The sequence below is a fragment of the Lithobates pipiens genome, unplaced genomic scaffold (genome assembly GCF_037356315.1).
Source record: "Lithobates pipiens isolate NorthernLeopardFrog02 unplaced genomic scaffold, aLitPip1_a1.2 Scaffold_8, whole genome shotgun sequence".
Classification (NCBI taxonomy): domain Eukaryota; kingdom Metazoa; phylum Chordata; class Amphibia; order Anura; family Ranidae; genus Lithobates; species Lithobates pipiens.
Window position 1 is genome coordinate 490,910,777 of NW_027507903.1, and position 14,839 is coordinate 490,925,615.

The following is a 14,839-nucleotide window of genomic DNA, read 5'->3' on the forward strand; positions in this document are numbered from 1 at the left end:
AAACTGACAAAACACAGGCTGCTGCAACAATAACTTGAATAGCACTCAAAACTATATCCTGTACTACTACACCATACCAGTCCTGAAAAGGACTTTTGTGGACCTAATAGTAACAGCTACTGATTAAACTGACTGCCCCTCACTGCCACACACAGCTTCCTGTCTGTCCCTATTTAAACTGACAAAACACAGGCTGCTGCAACAATAACTTGAATAGCACTCAAAACTATATCCTGTACTACTACACCATACCAGTCCTGAAAAGGACTTTTGTGGACCTAATAGTAACAGCTAATGATTAAACTGACTGTCCCTCTCTGCAACACACAGTGTCCTATCTGTCCCTCTCTCAGCACTGACAAAAGACAATCTGCTGCAACAATGACTTGAAAAGCAGTGCCTCAAACCTATATCCTGAACTACACCTATACCATACCAGTCCTTAAAAGAACTTTTGTGGACCTAATAGCGAGCGATTTTGGTCACTGCAGTCTCTCCCTGCTCCACACAGCAACCTCTCCCTATAGTGACAGTAGAAAGAATGTAAAATGGCCGCCGGATCGGGTCTATTTATAAGTTAGGGGGAATGTCCAAGTGTCCATGTGCTGTAATGTCTCAATTGGCTGTCCTGTACCCCATGATGGATGTGTCATCATAGGTCAAAGTTCTTTTACACAGTAAACACGCAAGTCCGCCGGGCGAACAGCGGCAATAGTCCGCCGATCGGGCGGACTGCGAACAGCCGAAATTCGCCGCGAACCGACCGCCGGGCGAACAGTTCGGCCATCCCTATTGGTGATTCAATTAAGGCTTCGATGGGGCTTCGGTGGGGCTTCAAGCAAGCTTTGCCATAGACTTCTACGGAGGATTGAAGCATCACTGAAGCTACATGGGGTATAATTTAAGTGAAGCCGAAGCAAAGCAAAGCAAAGCAAAAGCAGGTGTAAACAGGACTGTAAGCTAACCATTTTATTTAGTGGCAGGAGCTGTGACTAGCTTTCAGAGAGCTTTAACAACATCTGTATAAAGCCTTGTTGAAGTCAAAGCAAGTGTAATTGAGCCCTAATGGTTTTATCTGGCTAACTATATGTTAAATCAACCTAATCATGAATATCGGTCTTGTGTCGCCAAAACTTTAAAACAAAGGACACACCAAAGATCGAGTTAAGCCACACAATGAGATTATAGGACGAATTATCATCCACTTTTTTTGCATGCTAGGAATGCGAATAGGTTACTAAAGTACAAAAATTCTCGTATGACAGAAAAAAAAAAAAATTCGGAAGGGATGTAATGTATTTGTATTGTATTTTCAGGTGAAAACTGTACTGATTAAACGAAAATTATACGATCTGGTGTCATACAAGAAATATTTTCGTGTTTGTCCCTTCGGAAAATTTCGGACGACAGCTGTGTACTAACGATCAGATTATCATACGATCAGGTCAAAAGACATTTTCATCCGATTATCTCAGCGAAAGCTGAGTCAAAATCAAATTGAGAATCTTCGGTTTGCAATTTTTATTGAGTGCGACCATTTTAGCTGCATTGAATAATCATCTGTATTATCATATCTGCATGTTTGGGGCCTCCTTAAAGTAACTGTGACTTTACATGTGCTGCCATCCACTACGTTTCTTTAAAAAAAAAAAAAAAAAAAAGGCCAAATACCTTTTGTCACACTGCGGCTCTGAGCTCACGTGATCCCCTGTGCTGGCTGGCTTCGATCTATGGAGAGAAGCAGGAGGGGGGGGGTCGAGGGGGATCACAGGGGGATCACGTGACTGCACAGCTGAGGTGTGACAAAAGGTATTTAGCCTTTTAATTTTTTTAAAAACAAAGCCACAGTAGTGGATGGCAGGATGCCCAGAGGGGATACTATATTAGCTACATTATGCAGCTTAATAGCAGCGGGAGGGGCAGCAGGAGGGCTGCTCTCATGATGACAGGGAGGGAGAGAGGGGAGAGACTGTCAGAGATGATCAGCAGATGAGGGAGGCACCTAAACTGACCACGATAATCAGGGCTCAGCAGCCATTATTATCGTGATCAGCAGAGGCAGAGGGACACAGAAACTACCAGGATCAACCAGGTTTTTTACAAGTTAGGAAGGTAAAAATTACACTGCAAAAGCACTGTGCTATACAGCATGCCTTAAAGGAACAGGATCTGAGTTTTTTTTTTTTAACCACTTTAAGTTGGGTGGAGTGGTATAAAACTATTTGGAAACAATTTAATATTTTTACCTGCTCTGCAGATCATTAGGTTCATTCCCTTCTGTGGTTCTGCGGAGGGCAAATAACACAATCAGTACACACAGCATAAGGTGACCTGTTATGAAATTATTTTATAAAACCAAAAGGGTAACTTTCATGACAAACAGTACACGCTAATAAAACGTATAACTGGAATAAAGCCCTTATGACAAGACCATGAAAATTAGATACATGCAGCAAGCCAGCCCTGATTTAGGTTTCTAGACCCCACACACACACACTGCATTGTGGGCTCTCTCCCTGAACACAACAGCCACCGCTGGAGGCCAGACTGGATTGGCTTCAGAAAAGGCAAGTATAGTGATTTTTGTTCTTTACAGGGTTACCGTATATACTCGAGTATAAGCCGAGATTTTCAGCCTCTTTTTTGAGGCTGAAAGTGCCCCCCTCGGCTTATACTCGAGTCATCGCTGTCTGCCTGCTCGATCAGCGTGTCGAGCAGACAGACAGCGGCCATTCTATAATTCAAAAGCCGCGCCTCCGGCTCCGCCTTCGCCTGTGATAGGCGGAACACTGAATTTCCCAGCAGCCTGTGTTCCGCCTATCACGGACATCGTCTCATCCTCGTACTACGGACGAGGATGAGACGATGTCCGTGATAGGCGGAACACAGGCTGCTGGGAAATTGTGTTCCGCCTATCACAGACAGGGAGGCGCGGCATTTGAACAGGGGAATGGGCGCCGACGAAGAGCGGTGATCCTGGGACGGGACCGGACGGAGGCTCGGCTCGGGACGGGACGGGACCGGACGGAGTCTCGGGACGGGACGGGACCGGACGGAGGCTCGGGACGGGACGGGACCGGACGGAGGCTCGGGACGGGACGGGACCGGACGGAGGCTCGGGACACAGGTAGGCTGGACACACAAGGCCACACACACACACACACACACACACACGGATGGACACACACACACACAGGGATGGATGGATGGATGGACACACACACAGGGATGGATGGATGGATGGATGGACACACACACACACAGGGATGGATGGATGGATGGACACACACACAGGGATGGATGGACACACACACACACAGGGATGGATGGACACACACACACACACACAGGGATGGATGGATGGATGGACACACACACACACAGGGATGGACAGGCATATCTCACCCTCGGCTTATACACGAGTCAATAGGTTTCCCAGTTTTTTGGGGGTAAATTGGGGGCCTCGGCTTATACTCGGGTCGGCCTATACTCGAGTATATACGGTAGATAGATTTAGGTTTTAGCTGAACTTCCATTTTAACTAGGATAGAGGGGGGCATTATTTAATAAACTTGACCTCGCCTGAAGTGCAAGGTCCAATTTAAGCATTAAAATATGGAATAGCAAAGAAAAGTGGGAAAGACACATTGAAACTACAAAAATTCCCCATCTGGACAATACGGACTCCAATTCAATGTGTTTTGTTTCTGGAGCACTTACTGACTATCAGTCTCGCTGATCCTCCTCTTGCGGGAATACTCCAACAGCGGGCTAAAGGACCTGGAGCTGACGGAGCTCGGCATAGGACCCAGAATACTGGACACTGCAAGACACTGGCTGGGTTCCATAATAAGAGTATCTGTCACAAGAAAGAGATTTATCAGCAACAAGAAAAAGTACAGGAGGCACTACAGAAAATACACCTTAACTCTAGGCAAATACAGAACAGTCAAAATACATACATGGGAGCATTTTTATAATGCCTTAAGTATTTTTGGATTTGGCCAGCCAGCCCTAAGATTTAAAGAGAAGAGGAAAAAAGGGCACACCGGGCTTGTGCATTATCCTTTGGATATATTTTATTAAAAGTAGATAAAAGGAAAAACTACTCACAAACATCTGTGGAAATCTTGCAATGCAAATAGTCTCCGAATAACAGCAAATAGTTTAAGACAAATGATGAACTCCAAAAGGTCATGGAGGAGATAACAGGGGCCACTGCTGGCTGATGCGTTTCGAAACATGTGACCTTTGGAGTTCATCATTTGTCTTAGACCATTTGCTGTTATCCAGAGACTATTTGCATTGCAAGATTTCCATAGATGTTTGCGAGTGGTTTTCCTTTTATCTACATTTAATAAAATATATCCAAAAGGTTAATACACAAGGCTGGTGCGCCCCCCCCCCCTTTTTTCCCCCCTTTTCTCTTTGATTGTTAGGATACCCCTATCCTTGAGGGCAGCAAAGCCTGTGACATATATCATCACAATACATAGACTGTCTGGCAATCCACTCGTGCGCAGGAGCGTTCGTTTTCTGCTATCGTAGTGCTAAGATATACACAGCCTTGCTACATGGCCAGTGACATTTTTCTACTACAGTTAGACCTAAATAGCTTGGTCACCTTCCTTCCTACAACCTTTAAGTGGACATAGGAGCAGCAGTAGACCAACAATACAGGGGATTGCAGGAAACCAATACTAAATTAAATCTAAATACTTATACTAACTACATTTAAATGCTTTACATTTTCTAATAAATACATAACATTTTCTGGGCTTGTTTTATATGGGCTTTAAGGCATCACTCCGCTTTGATGGAAAAATCTGAATACTGGCTTCTCTCCTGAGGAGAGCTGTTAATTCCCTGACTAGCCAATCTCAGCACTGGCAAAAGACTCCGATATTCACATGCAAGGCATGTCCCAACTGCCAATATAAGCGATTGGGAGGGGACTTGTGAAATTTACTTTGTTGACTGCTCGACTCCTGAACGTGTTCATGTTTAAAATCCTTATTTTCACATGCCAGGTTGCCTTTAAGAGCCCATTCACACAGGGGCAACTCCTGATCCGACTTCAGGTCGCCCCTAGTCGCCTCAGGTCGCCTCAGGTCGGACAACATTTAAAAATCAATGTAAGTGAATGAGAGCCGTGTTAATGCACACTACTGAAGTCGCTCCGACTTCAAAAAAGGTTCCTGTACTACTTCTATCCGACTTGTAGGCGACCGGTACCCATTGATTTCAATGGAGGTCGCCTCCAAGTCGGATCTCTGTCTATACGGAGGCGACTTTGACAGAATTATCAGCTCTCAAGAGGGAACTCCACGGCAAATTTCTGAAAAAAATTCGGCGTGGGTTCCCCCTCCGAGAGCATACCAGGCCCTTAGGTCTGGTATGGATTCCAAGGGGAACCCCCTACGCCGAAAAAACGGCGTGGGGGTCCCCCCCAGATCCACACCAGACCCTTATCCGAGCACGCTACCCGGCCGGCCAGGAAAGGGGGTGGGGACGAGCGGGCGGCCCCCCCCCTCCTGAGCCGTACCAGGCCGCGTGCCCTCAACATGGGGGGGTGCCTTGGGGGAGGGGGGGCGTGCGGCCCCCCCACCCCAAAGCACCTTGTCCCCATGTTGATGAGGACAAGGGCCTCTTCCCGACAACCCTGGCCGTTGGTTGTCGGGGTCTGCGGGCGGGGGGCTTATCGGAATCCGGGAGCCCCCTTTAATAAGGGGGCCCCCGGATACCGGCCCCCCACCCTATGTGAATGAGTATGGGGTACAATGTACCCCTACCCATTCACCTGTGAAATAAAGTACAATAAAACACACAACACAGAGAAAAAGTATTTTATTGCACAGCCGGGGGTCTTCCGTCTTCGGGGGTCTTCTCGCCGGACTCCTCCGCTATGTGTGTGTAGCTCTTTTGCCAGCGGAGGAGTCCGGCTTTCTTCCTCCCCGCCGCCGGCCTCTTCTCCCGACTTCGGGGGTCTTGTCCCCCTCTTCGGTTCTTCTGCCGGGCCACCGCGCCTGGTCCGGTGGCCCGGTCTTCTGTCGCCGTCTTCCGTTCTTCTGTCGCCGCCTTCGGTTCTTCTGCCGGGCCACCGCGCCTTCTTATAGCTCTTTTACAGGCGGTGGCCCGGTCTTCCGTCGCCGCCGCCGCCTTCCGTTCTTCTCCTTCTTCTTCTCCTGGAGATGTTGACTCGACGAGCTCTCCGGCCGGAATGCCAGGGACGCGCTCCGCTGCCTCTTATATAGGGACAATGGGGCGGTGTCACATGGGTTGATGTCACATGGGTTGGTCACATGGGTTGATGTCACATGGTAAGGGGGCGGGGTCACCATGTGACATCAACCCATGTGACCAACCCATGTGACATCAACCCATGTGACACCGCCCCATTGTCCCTATATAAGAGGCAGCGGAGCGCGTCCCTGGCATTGTGGCCGGAGAGCTCGTCGAGTCAACATCTCCAGGAGAAGAAGAAGAAGAAGGAGAAGAACGGAAGGCGGCGGCGGCGGCGACGGAAGACCGGGCCACCGCCTGTAAAAGAGCTATAAGAAGGCGCGGTGGCCCGGCAGAAGAACCGAAGGCGGCGACAGAAGAACGGAAGACGGCGACAGAAGACCGGGCCACCGGACCAGGCGCGGTGGCCCAGCAGAAGAACCGAAGAGGGGGACAAGACCCCCGAAGTCGGGAGAAGAGGCCGGCGGCGGGGAGGAAGAAAGCCGGACTCCTCCGCTGGCAAAAGAGCTACACACACATAGCGGAGGAGTCCGGCGAGAAGACCCCCGAAGACGGAAGACCCCCGGCTGTGCAATAAAATACTTTTTCTCTGTGTTGTGTGTTTTATTGTACTTTATTTCACAGGTGAATGGGTAGGGGTACATTGTACCCCATACTCATTCACATAGGGTGGGGGGCCGGTATCCGGGGGCCCCCTTATTAAAGGGGGCTCCCGGATTCCGATAAGCCCCCCGCCCGCAGACCCCGACAACCAACGGCCAGGGTTGTCGGGAAGAGGCCCTTGTCCTCATCAACATGGGGACAAGGTGCTTCGGGGTGGGGGGGGCCGCACGCCCCCCCTCCCCCAAGGCACCCCCCCATGTTGAGGGCACGCGGCCTGGTACGGCTCAGGAGGGGGGGGGCCGCCCGCTCGTCCCCACCCCCTTTCCTAGCCGACCGGGTAGCGTGCTCGGATAAGGGTCTGGTGTGGATCTGGGGGGGACCCCCACGCCGTTTTTTCGGCGTAGGGGGTTCCCCTTGGAATCCATACCAGACCTAAGGGCCTGGTATGCTCTCGGAGGGGGAACCCACGCCAAATTTTTTTCAGAAATTTGCCGTGGAGTTTCCCCTTGAGCTCATTCTCTGCTTGGCCGCGGCAAAAGTCGCCTGGCCTGGGGCGACTAAGTCGTCCCAAGTCGCGCTTGAAGTCATCACAAGTCGTTTTGAAGTCGTCCCAAGTCGCCGCTGTCAAGTCGTGTCCAAGTAGCCTGATCAAGTCGCCTACAAGTCGTGTTGCCCCTGTGTGAATGGGCTCTAAGCCCCTCACCTCCCCTCAAAGAGGAAGTTACTTGAACAGTTGCTTAAGCATGAAATCTTCCTTTAAGTTTATTAATCAAAAAAGAAAAAGAAAAAAAACAAGTTTTTCATAGTTTGTTATAAAAAAAAATCAAAACAGTTAATTTTTCTCCTTCACTGATGTGCGCTGATGAGGCAGCACTGGTGGCCACTGATGAGAAGGCACTGATGAGGCAGCACTGATGGGCACCACGGATAGGTGGCAAGGGTAGGCATTGATAGGCGACATTGAGGGACACTAATGACAATGAACTGATTGGCAGCACTGGTGGGCGTGGATAGGCAGCACTGGTGGAGCACTGGCTGCCCACTGTTTGGACCGCACTGATAATGAATGAATGAATGAATGAAATACTTATATAGCGCACAATGCGAACTGAATCGCCTCTAGGCGCTGTGGCGAGCTTTGATCATCTGCTAAAAAAGAGGAAGGTCTTGAGTTTTTTCCTAAAAGCCAGGTGATTTTCTTCCAGGCGGATGTTGATTGGTAGAGCATTCCATAGCCGAGGTCCTTGGACAGCGAATCTCCGATCACCCTTGGATTTATACCGGGCTTTGGGCACGAGGAGGAGGTTTTTGTTGGCTGATCGAAGACTGCGGTTTGGTGTGTAATGATTTATTTTCTCCATTAGGTATTGCGGAGCTTCTCTATGCACGCATTTGTGGGTGAGGCAAAGGGTCTTGAACGTGATCCGATTTTTTACGGTTAGCCAATGTAAGCTCCTCAGTGAAGGAGAAATGGATTCCCAGGGTTTTTTTTCCTGTTATCAGCCTTGCCGCCGTGTTTTGGATCATCGGGACACTGATCATTAGGGTCTTGATTATCAGTGTAGATGTCCTTTTAACACAAGCTACTACTGTCTCTCCTCCCCTCTCCTTATGCTGTCAGCGGGAGAAAAGGAATGTTGATAACTGGCTTGTGTTTACATCGTGATCCGCTGTGATTGAACAAACCTGATCAAGTGGTAAAGAGCCGCTGATTGGCTCTTTACTCTGATCTGTGATTAACTGTGCCCGGAGGACACAGTGATCACAGAGCGTGCCACCTTCACACCAGAGCGGGCACGATTACGGGAGGATGCTATACAGTGCCAAAAACGGGTTGGCTGTGCTGTAGCTGTCAATTGGCTATAGCACGTTTGGTAAGTGGTTGAAGTATATCTAAACCCAATCATTAAAATACCATATAAGCTTTAACATGTTACTCTAATTTCAAAATTAGTTGTCCCACTTTTTAAATCTGAAGCCATTATTAAAATAATCCCTGGTGATCCTGCCATCATGGTTCTTGCACTTCCTGTTATGGGGTAGGAACTGTCTCCCAATTGTGTTCCTACGTTGTCAACCCTATTACATTGCCCTGATCAAGGAGACTAGGTGGCTGTGTACAACACAGCTCAGGCAACGGTCAAACGCTGACACCATTAGGAAGTCCGTCTAAAATGATATCCACCTGAGAAAAAAAAAAGTGTCCGTAGGCTGTACTGAGAAGGAAAAATAATAAAATACAATACAAATTATATATATATATATATATATATATAGCGTTGGGCTCCTGATCCCAAGTTAAAAAAACTGTTCAATGGTTGAAGTTTGCAAATAAAATCCATTCAATTGGATCTATTGTCAGTCTCAAGCTACTGGGTCACCTACCACGGGACATCCCCTAGATGTGCAACAAGGAGAAGCGGAAGGTAATGGTAAGCCCAAAAATAACCAGCAGCTCCTTCGGGGGTTAGTGCTATAATATATGTATGTATGTATGTGTATATATATATTATTAATTTATATATTTATATATATATATATATATATATATATTTATATATATATATATATATTATATATATATATATATATATATATATATATATATATATATATATATATATATATATATATATATATATATATATATATATATATATAATTTTTTATTTTATTTTTTATTTCATTCCCCCCCCCGTTTATAAAAAAAACTAGAACCATTATAAATATTTATGATACATGGTCTGTTAGCAGATCAATGCCTTCAATTTATGGTTTAGATCTACTTTAAAGCTCAACTCCAAGCACAACATTTTTATTTACACATTCTTCATTAGCCACAAAGGATATAAACCCACTGTGTGCACAGAATGCCTTTGAAGTGCCAAATATTACTTTGTAAAATTAACAGTGACACTGTGCTGTACATATCCTGTGCAGAGAGGAGGGGGCTGAGACAAGACCAGTCACGCTGCGCAAGGAGAGAGCAGCAGTGACCGGTCTTTATTATAGGAAGTCCCTGCACAGAGGGAAAGTCTCACATTGGATTACTGCACAGATCTGGAAGAAATACACAAAGCACACCAAGATTCAAGTAAGAACACACCTACGTCTTGTAGTTACACAAGATTTGCTTATCCTAGCGTTCAGCATTAATTAGCAGTGACCTGAATACACTAGCTGTGTTTACTATCCACACTGTGCTCATCATGGTTCATTTTGTTTGGCACACTGACAGGCCATACAAATCATTGTGGGGAGGTGAATAATTCCAGAGAAAAGCTTCCAGATCGTACAGAACATCCCGAGGGTGTTTCAGAAGAGGGGGCACTTCCGTGTTGTCGCACATCAGGACATGGCGCTGTACTGCACACCTCAAAGAACTCCCAGCAGCCTGTATTTACAGGTGTTTTGAGGACCAAAACTAAAAGCTCTGAGTATTTAAAGTCAACCTTTCAGCAAAATTACAAGTCTTGTGTCATTCTATCAGAAAAAAAAGCTCCACCTTTTATCATTAAAAAGTCATCCTTGAGCCCCAGTCAGTGACTCTGCCTATGCAGAGAAGTGTCCTAAGCCCACGTACACACGGTCGGAGATTTTGCCAACCAAATCCGTTGATTTTGCCCGTCGGATTTAGTCCGAAACTGTTGCATACACACGGTCGGGCCAAGTTGGCGAAAAATCTGATCTTTCAGAACGTGATGACGTAATTTCGTTACGATGGGACTACATTCAGGCTAGTAGCCAATAGCTTTGATGTAGGAATTTGATCTGAGCATGCGTGGCACTTGGTCCGATGAAAATGCTCTACACATGATCGGATTAGGTCCGTCCGGCCCAGTTGGTCAGGAAATCTTTCTAACATGTTGGAAAATTGGGTCGGACGGGGATTCAGACGGAATCAGTCCGATGCATACCACACACAGTCGGATTATCTGACGACACGGGACTACGTCTATTGACGTCGTCCCGTGCACGAGCGGCCTGCGCTCCCCCTGAGGGGCGCACGCGGCGCGCTCTGTGATCGGCGAGTCTACGAGACTCGCCTGATCACCGATCCGTGCAAGGGGTCGATCCCGACCCCTTATCACGTGATCAGCTGTCAGCCAATGACAGCTGATCATGTGATATAACGGAGCCGGTAATCGGCTATTATTCCTCCTCGTGCTGACAGCGCGAGGAGAAAAAAAAAAAAGCCGATCACCGGCGGCCGTGATCGGGACATCCATCCGTGCCACCCATCTGTGCCATCTTATGTGCTCATCTTTGCCCATCAGTGCCGCCTTATCTGTGCTGCCTTATCTGTGCCTATTTGTGCCCACCAGTGCAGCCCATCAGTGCCCACCAGTGCAGCCCATCAGTGCAGCCCATCAGTGCCGCCTCCTCAGCGCACTTCAATGAAGGAGAAAAATGACCCGTTTGCAAAATTTTATAACAAACTATTAAACATGATTATTTATTTATTTTTTTGCATCTTTTTTTGTTTGTTTAGCAAAAAATAAAACTCCGAGCTGTAATTAAATACCACCAAAAGAAAGCTCTATTTGTGGGAAAAAAAATGATAAAAATTTCATTTGGGTACAGTGTTGTATGCCCGCGCAATTGTCATTCAAAGTGCATCAGCGCTGAAAGCTGAAAATTGGTCTGGGACTGAGGGGGGTTTAAGTGCCCAGTAGGCAAGTGGTTAAATGCTTTTGCAAACCCAGACAGTACCTTGTAAGGCTCTTGCACCCTCCAGCTTGAAAAAGCTCAGTACAGCTTAATTTTATTATTTTTTTTACTTAACTAAAATACAGCTCATTAATTGTAATGTGCCTATGTACACAGGCACGTAAACAAGCGCCATGTATTGTTCAGTGAAAAAAAAAAAAAAAATTGAAAAATCTGAATTTTTGGCAAGTAATTTATACCTCATCCGTGTATATGTGCACATTTGTGCTGCAATTGGCCATTAACATATTGAGAATAAAGCCGCGTACACACGGGCGGATTGTATGGCCTACTTAGTCCGTCATACAATCCGACGGACAGTCCGTCCTACTTTCGAATGAACGGACTTGACCACACACGGATGCACAAACAGTCCGTCGAAAGCTTGCGCGATGACGTGTACAGCACGTACGACGGGACTAGAAATAGGAAGTCCAATACACAGCAATGCAACCTTCCGCCGTGTAAATCCTTTCTGAGCTTGCGCCATTCTTAGTCCGTCGAACTAGCGTACTCATGAGCGGATTGTCCGCTGAAACCAAAGTTGGACGGACAATATTACAGAAATTCCGAAATACTTAGTACGCCAGACTACACGCTGAAAAAGTCAGCTGAAGCCCACACACGAGCGGACTGTCCACTGAAATGTGTTTCGACGGACTAAGTAGGCCATACAGTCCGCCCGTGTGTACGCGGCTTAAGTTTGCGTGTAAGGGCGTGAATCCGCAAACGCATATGCGCAAAAAATCAGGCAAATACATTTAAAAACGGTTGAAAAAATAGATGCTCAAAACAGGAGTATCATGTGCAAGAGGCCTAACAGTAGCAGTGGCAACATCACTATGCTGTGTACATAGTCTGTACAGAGAGCAAAGCTGTGGGAGGGACCCAGCAGAGCCCACCCACTACAGGAGGGGCGGAGACAAGACCAGTCACCCTTCACAAGGAGAGAGAGCAGCAGGGACCAGTCTTTATAACAGGAAGCTCCTACAAAGAGGGAACGTTTCACACTGGATTACTGTAGAGATCTGGAAGCAATACACAGAGCACACCAAGATTCTAGTACGAAACACTGGACAGCTTTAATAATTATAATAAAGGTCACACAGGACATCCAATGCATTTCAAAGACAAAACACTTCCTCATAATCAGGGCTTGAGTTGTCAAAACTTTAATGGACTCAGATGGCAAAATGACTAGAAAGGATCTGTTGAAAAAGGAACTTGTGAGACACATTGATGGAGTGTGCTTAAACCAAGTGTGTCAGAATAAGCTTCTATAAAAGAACCCTGTGGGGGCCACACTATGTGTGAGACAGAGAAACAAGGTAACAGCCAATAAGATAAAGGCATGTTGTTTTCTATGAAGTTGTCATCTTCATGCGTCTTCACTACCAAGCAGTGGCAGCTGGCGCAAAGAAACTGAAAAAAAAAAAACCCCCCATCAATTGTAGCCTCACTGTACCATCAATCCAATTCCTGTCCCTTCACCCCTCAGATCAGTCCCAATGATAGATAGATAGAGTTTACATACCAGAAGTCACGCCAGCAAAGCTCACTCCACACAGTCACACCACCCGCCCGGCTCTGTCTACTCTTCTCACGCCAAACAAAGTGAACCGAGAGACCAGAAGTGACAAGGTGCAGCGAAAAAGCACCGCCCACCGTCCTCGGCCAATACATTTAAAGAACAGGACCTGCAATGGCAATTTACTGGACATTGGAGAATGGGGGCGTGTTTGCGGGCACATCTCTTGCGCCCCGGACACTCCCTAAACATGGGCAAATCGACTTTCCAGCCTGCAATCAGCCAATTGCAGGCTGGGAAGCTTCCCATAGACCGCCGCATGTCCGCCACCCGGTCACTCTTAAAGTGACCATTTTTTTCGTTACAGATTGGGGGGGGGGGGGTGACACCTGAGCGCCCCCTACGGATAGGCCTCCACTGCTAACAGGCGAGTCACTGACCTGAAACTAGTATGCAGGTTTACATTTTGCAGACTACATGCTGGCTCAACATCAGTGACTCACTAGGTAGCCAGGATAGGAATCACAGCCCTGGATAAGCAGGAACCCTCATAATGGGCACTGCACGTGTACAGACTTTGGAACTCAGCACAGGGATGGCGATAAACCCTCATAATGGGCACAGCAAGTGTATGTACCCAGGAACTCAGTACAGGGATAGGTATAACCCCTTATAATGGGCACAGAAGGTGTACATACCCAGGAACTCAGCACATGGATGGCAATCACCCCTCATAATGGGCACAGCAGGTGTACAGCCTGGGAACCGAGCTTAAGGATGGTGGAAGCCCCCATAATGCACACTGCAGATGTGCAGACCCAGGGACTTAGCTCAGGGATGATGGGAACCCCTCATAATGGGCACAGCAGGAATAAAGACCAAGGAACATAGCTCAGGAACAGTGAGAACCCCTCATAATGGGCATAGTTGGTGCAAAGAAACTTGAACTCAGATCAAGGATGGTAATAACCTCTCATAATGGGCACAGGAGGTATACATACATACACACACACACACACACACACACACACACACAGGAACTCAGCTCAAGGATGGTGGGAGACCCTCATAATGGGCACAGCAGGAATAAACACCAAGAGAACTTAGCTCAGGGACAGTGGGAACCCCTCAAATTGGGCATAGTTGGTGCAACAAAACTTAAACTCAGCACAGGAATGTCACTAACCTCTCAAAATAGGCACAACAGGTGTTCAGACCCAGGAACTCAGCACAGGGATTGTAGAAACCGCTTATAATGGGCACAGCAGGCATACAGACCTGGGAACGCCGCTTAAGGCTGGTGTAAGCTCCTGATAATATTTAAAACAGGTGTACAAATCCATGCACTCAGAGCAGAGCCCCTCATAATTGGCACAGTAGGTGTGCAGACCTAGGAACTTAGCTCAGGAATGGTGGGAACTCCTCATAATGGTCATACCAAGTGCACAGACCCAGGAACTCTGCACAGGGTTTGGGGGGGGACCCTTATAAGGATGATGGGAACCCCTCATATTGGCACAGCAGGTGTGCAGACCTAGGAACTTAGCTCAGGGTTAGTGGGAACCCCTTATAATGGTAGAATAGACCCAGGAACTCAGCACAGGGTTTGGGGAACCCCTATATGGGGCACAGCAAGTGTATAGACCCTCAGCAGAGCCCCTCATAATGGGCACAGTAGGTGTGCAGACTTGAGAACTCCAGAGATTTCACCAATAGAGTCCCTGAAAGATAGAAGAAATCTCCACCCACCTGACA

The 14,839-nt window shown here is 47.3% G+C and overlaps 1 protein-coding gene across 1 annotated transcript in view; it reads right to left on the minus strand.

Moving 5' to 3' along the window:
* Positions 1-14,839, minus strand: part of BMAL2 (basic helix-loop-helix ARNT like 2) — an 81,564-nt gene that overhangs the window by 43,847 nt on the left and 22,878 nt on the right. Inside the window, exons 2-3 of the mRNA XM_077469070.1 lie at positions 3,721-3,859; positions 2,247-2,285 (exon numbers count right to left, since the gene is read on the minus strand). Of these exons, the coding sequence (XP_077325196.1) occupies positions 2,247-2,285; positions 3,721-3,859 (178 nt within the window). The remainder of the gene's footprint in view (positions 1-2,246; positions 2,286-3,720; positions 3,860-14,839) is intronic.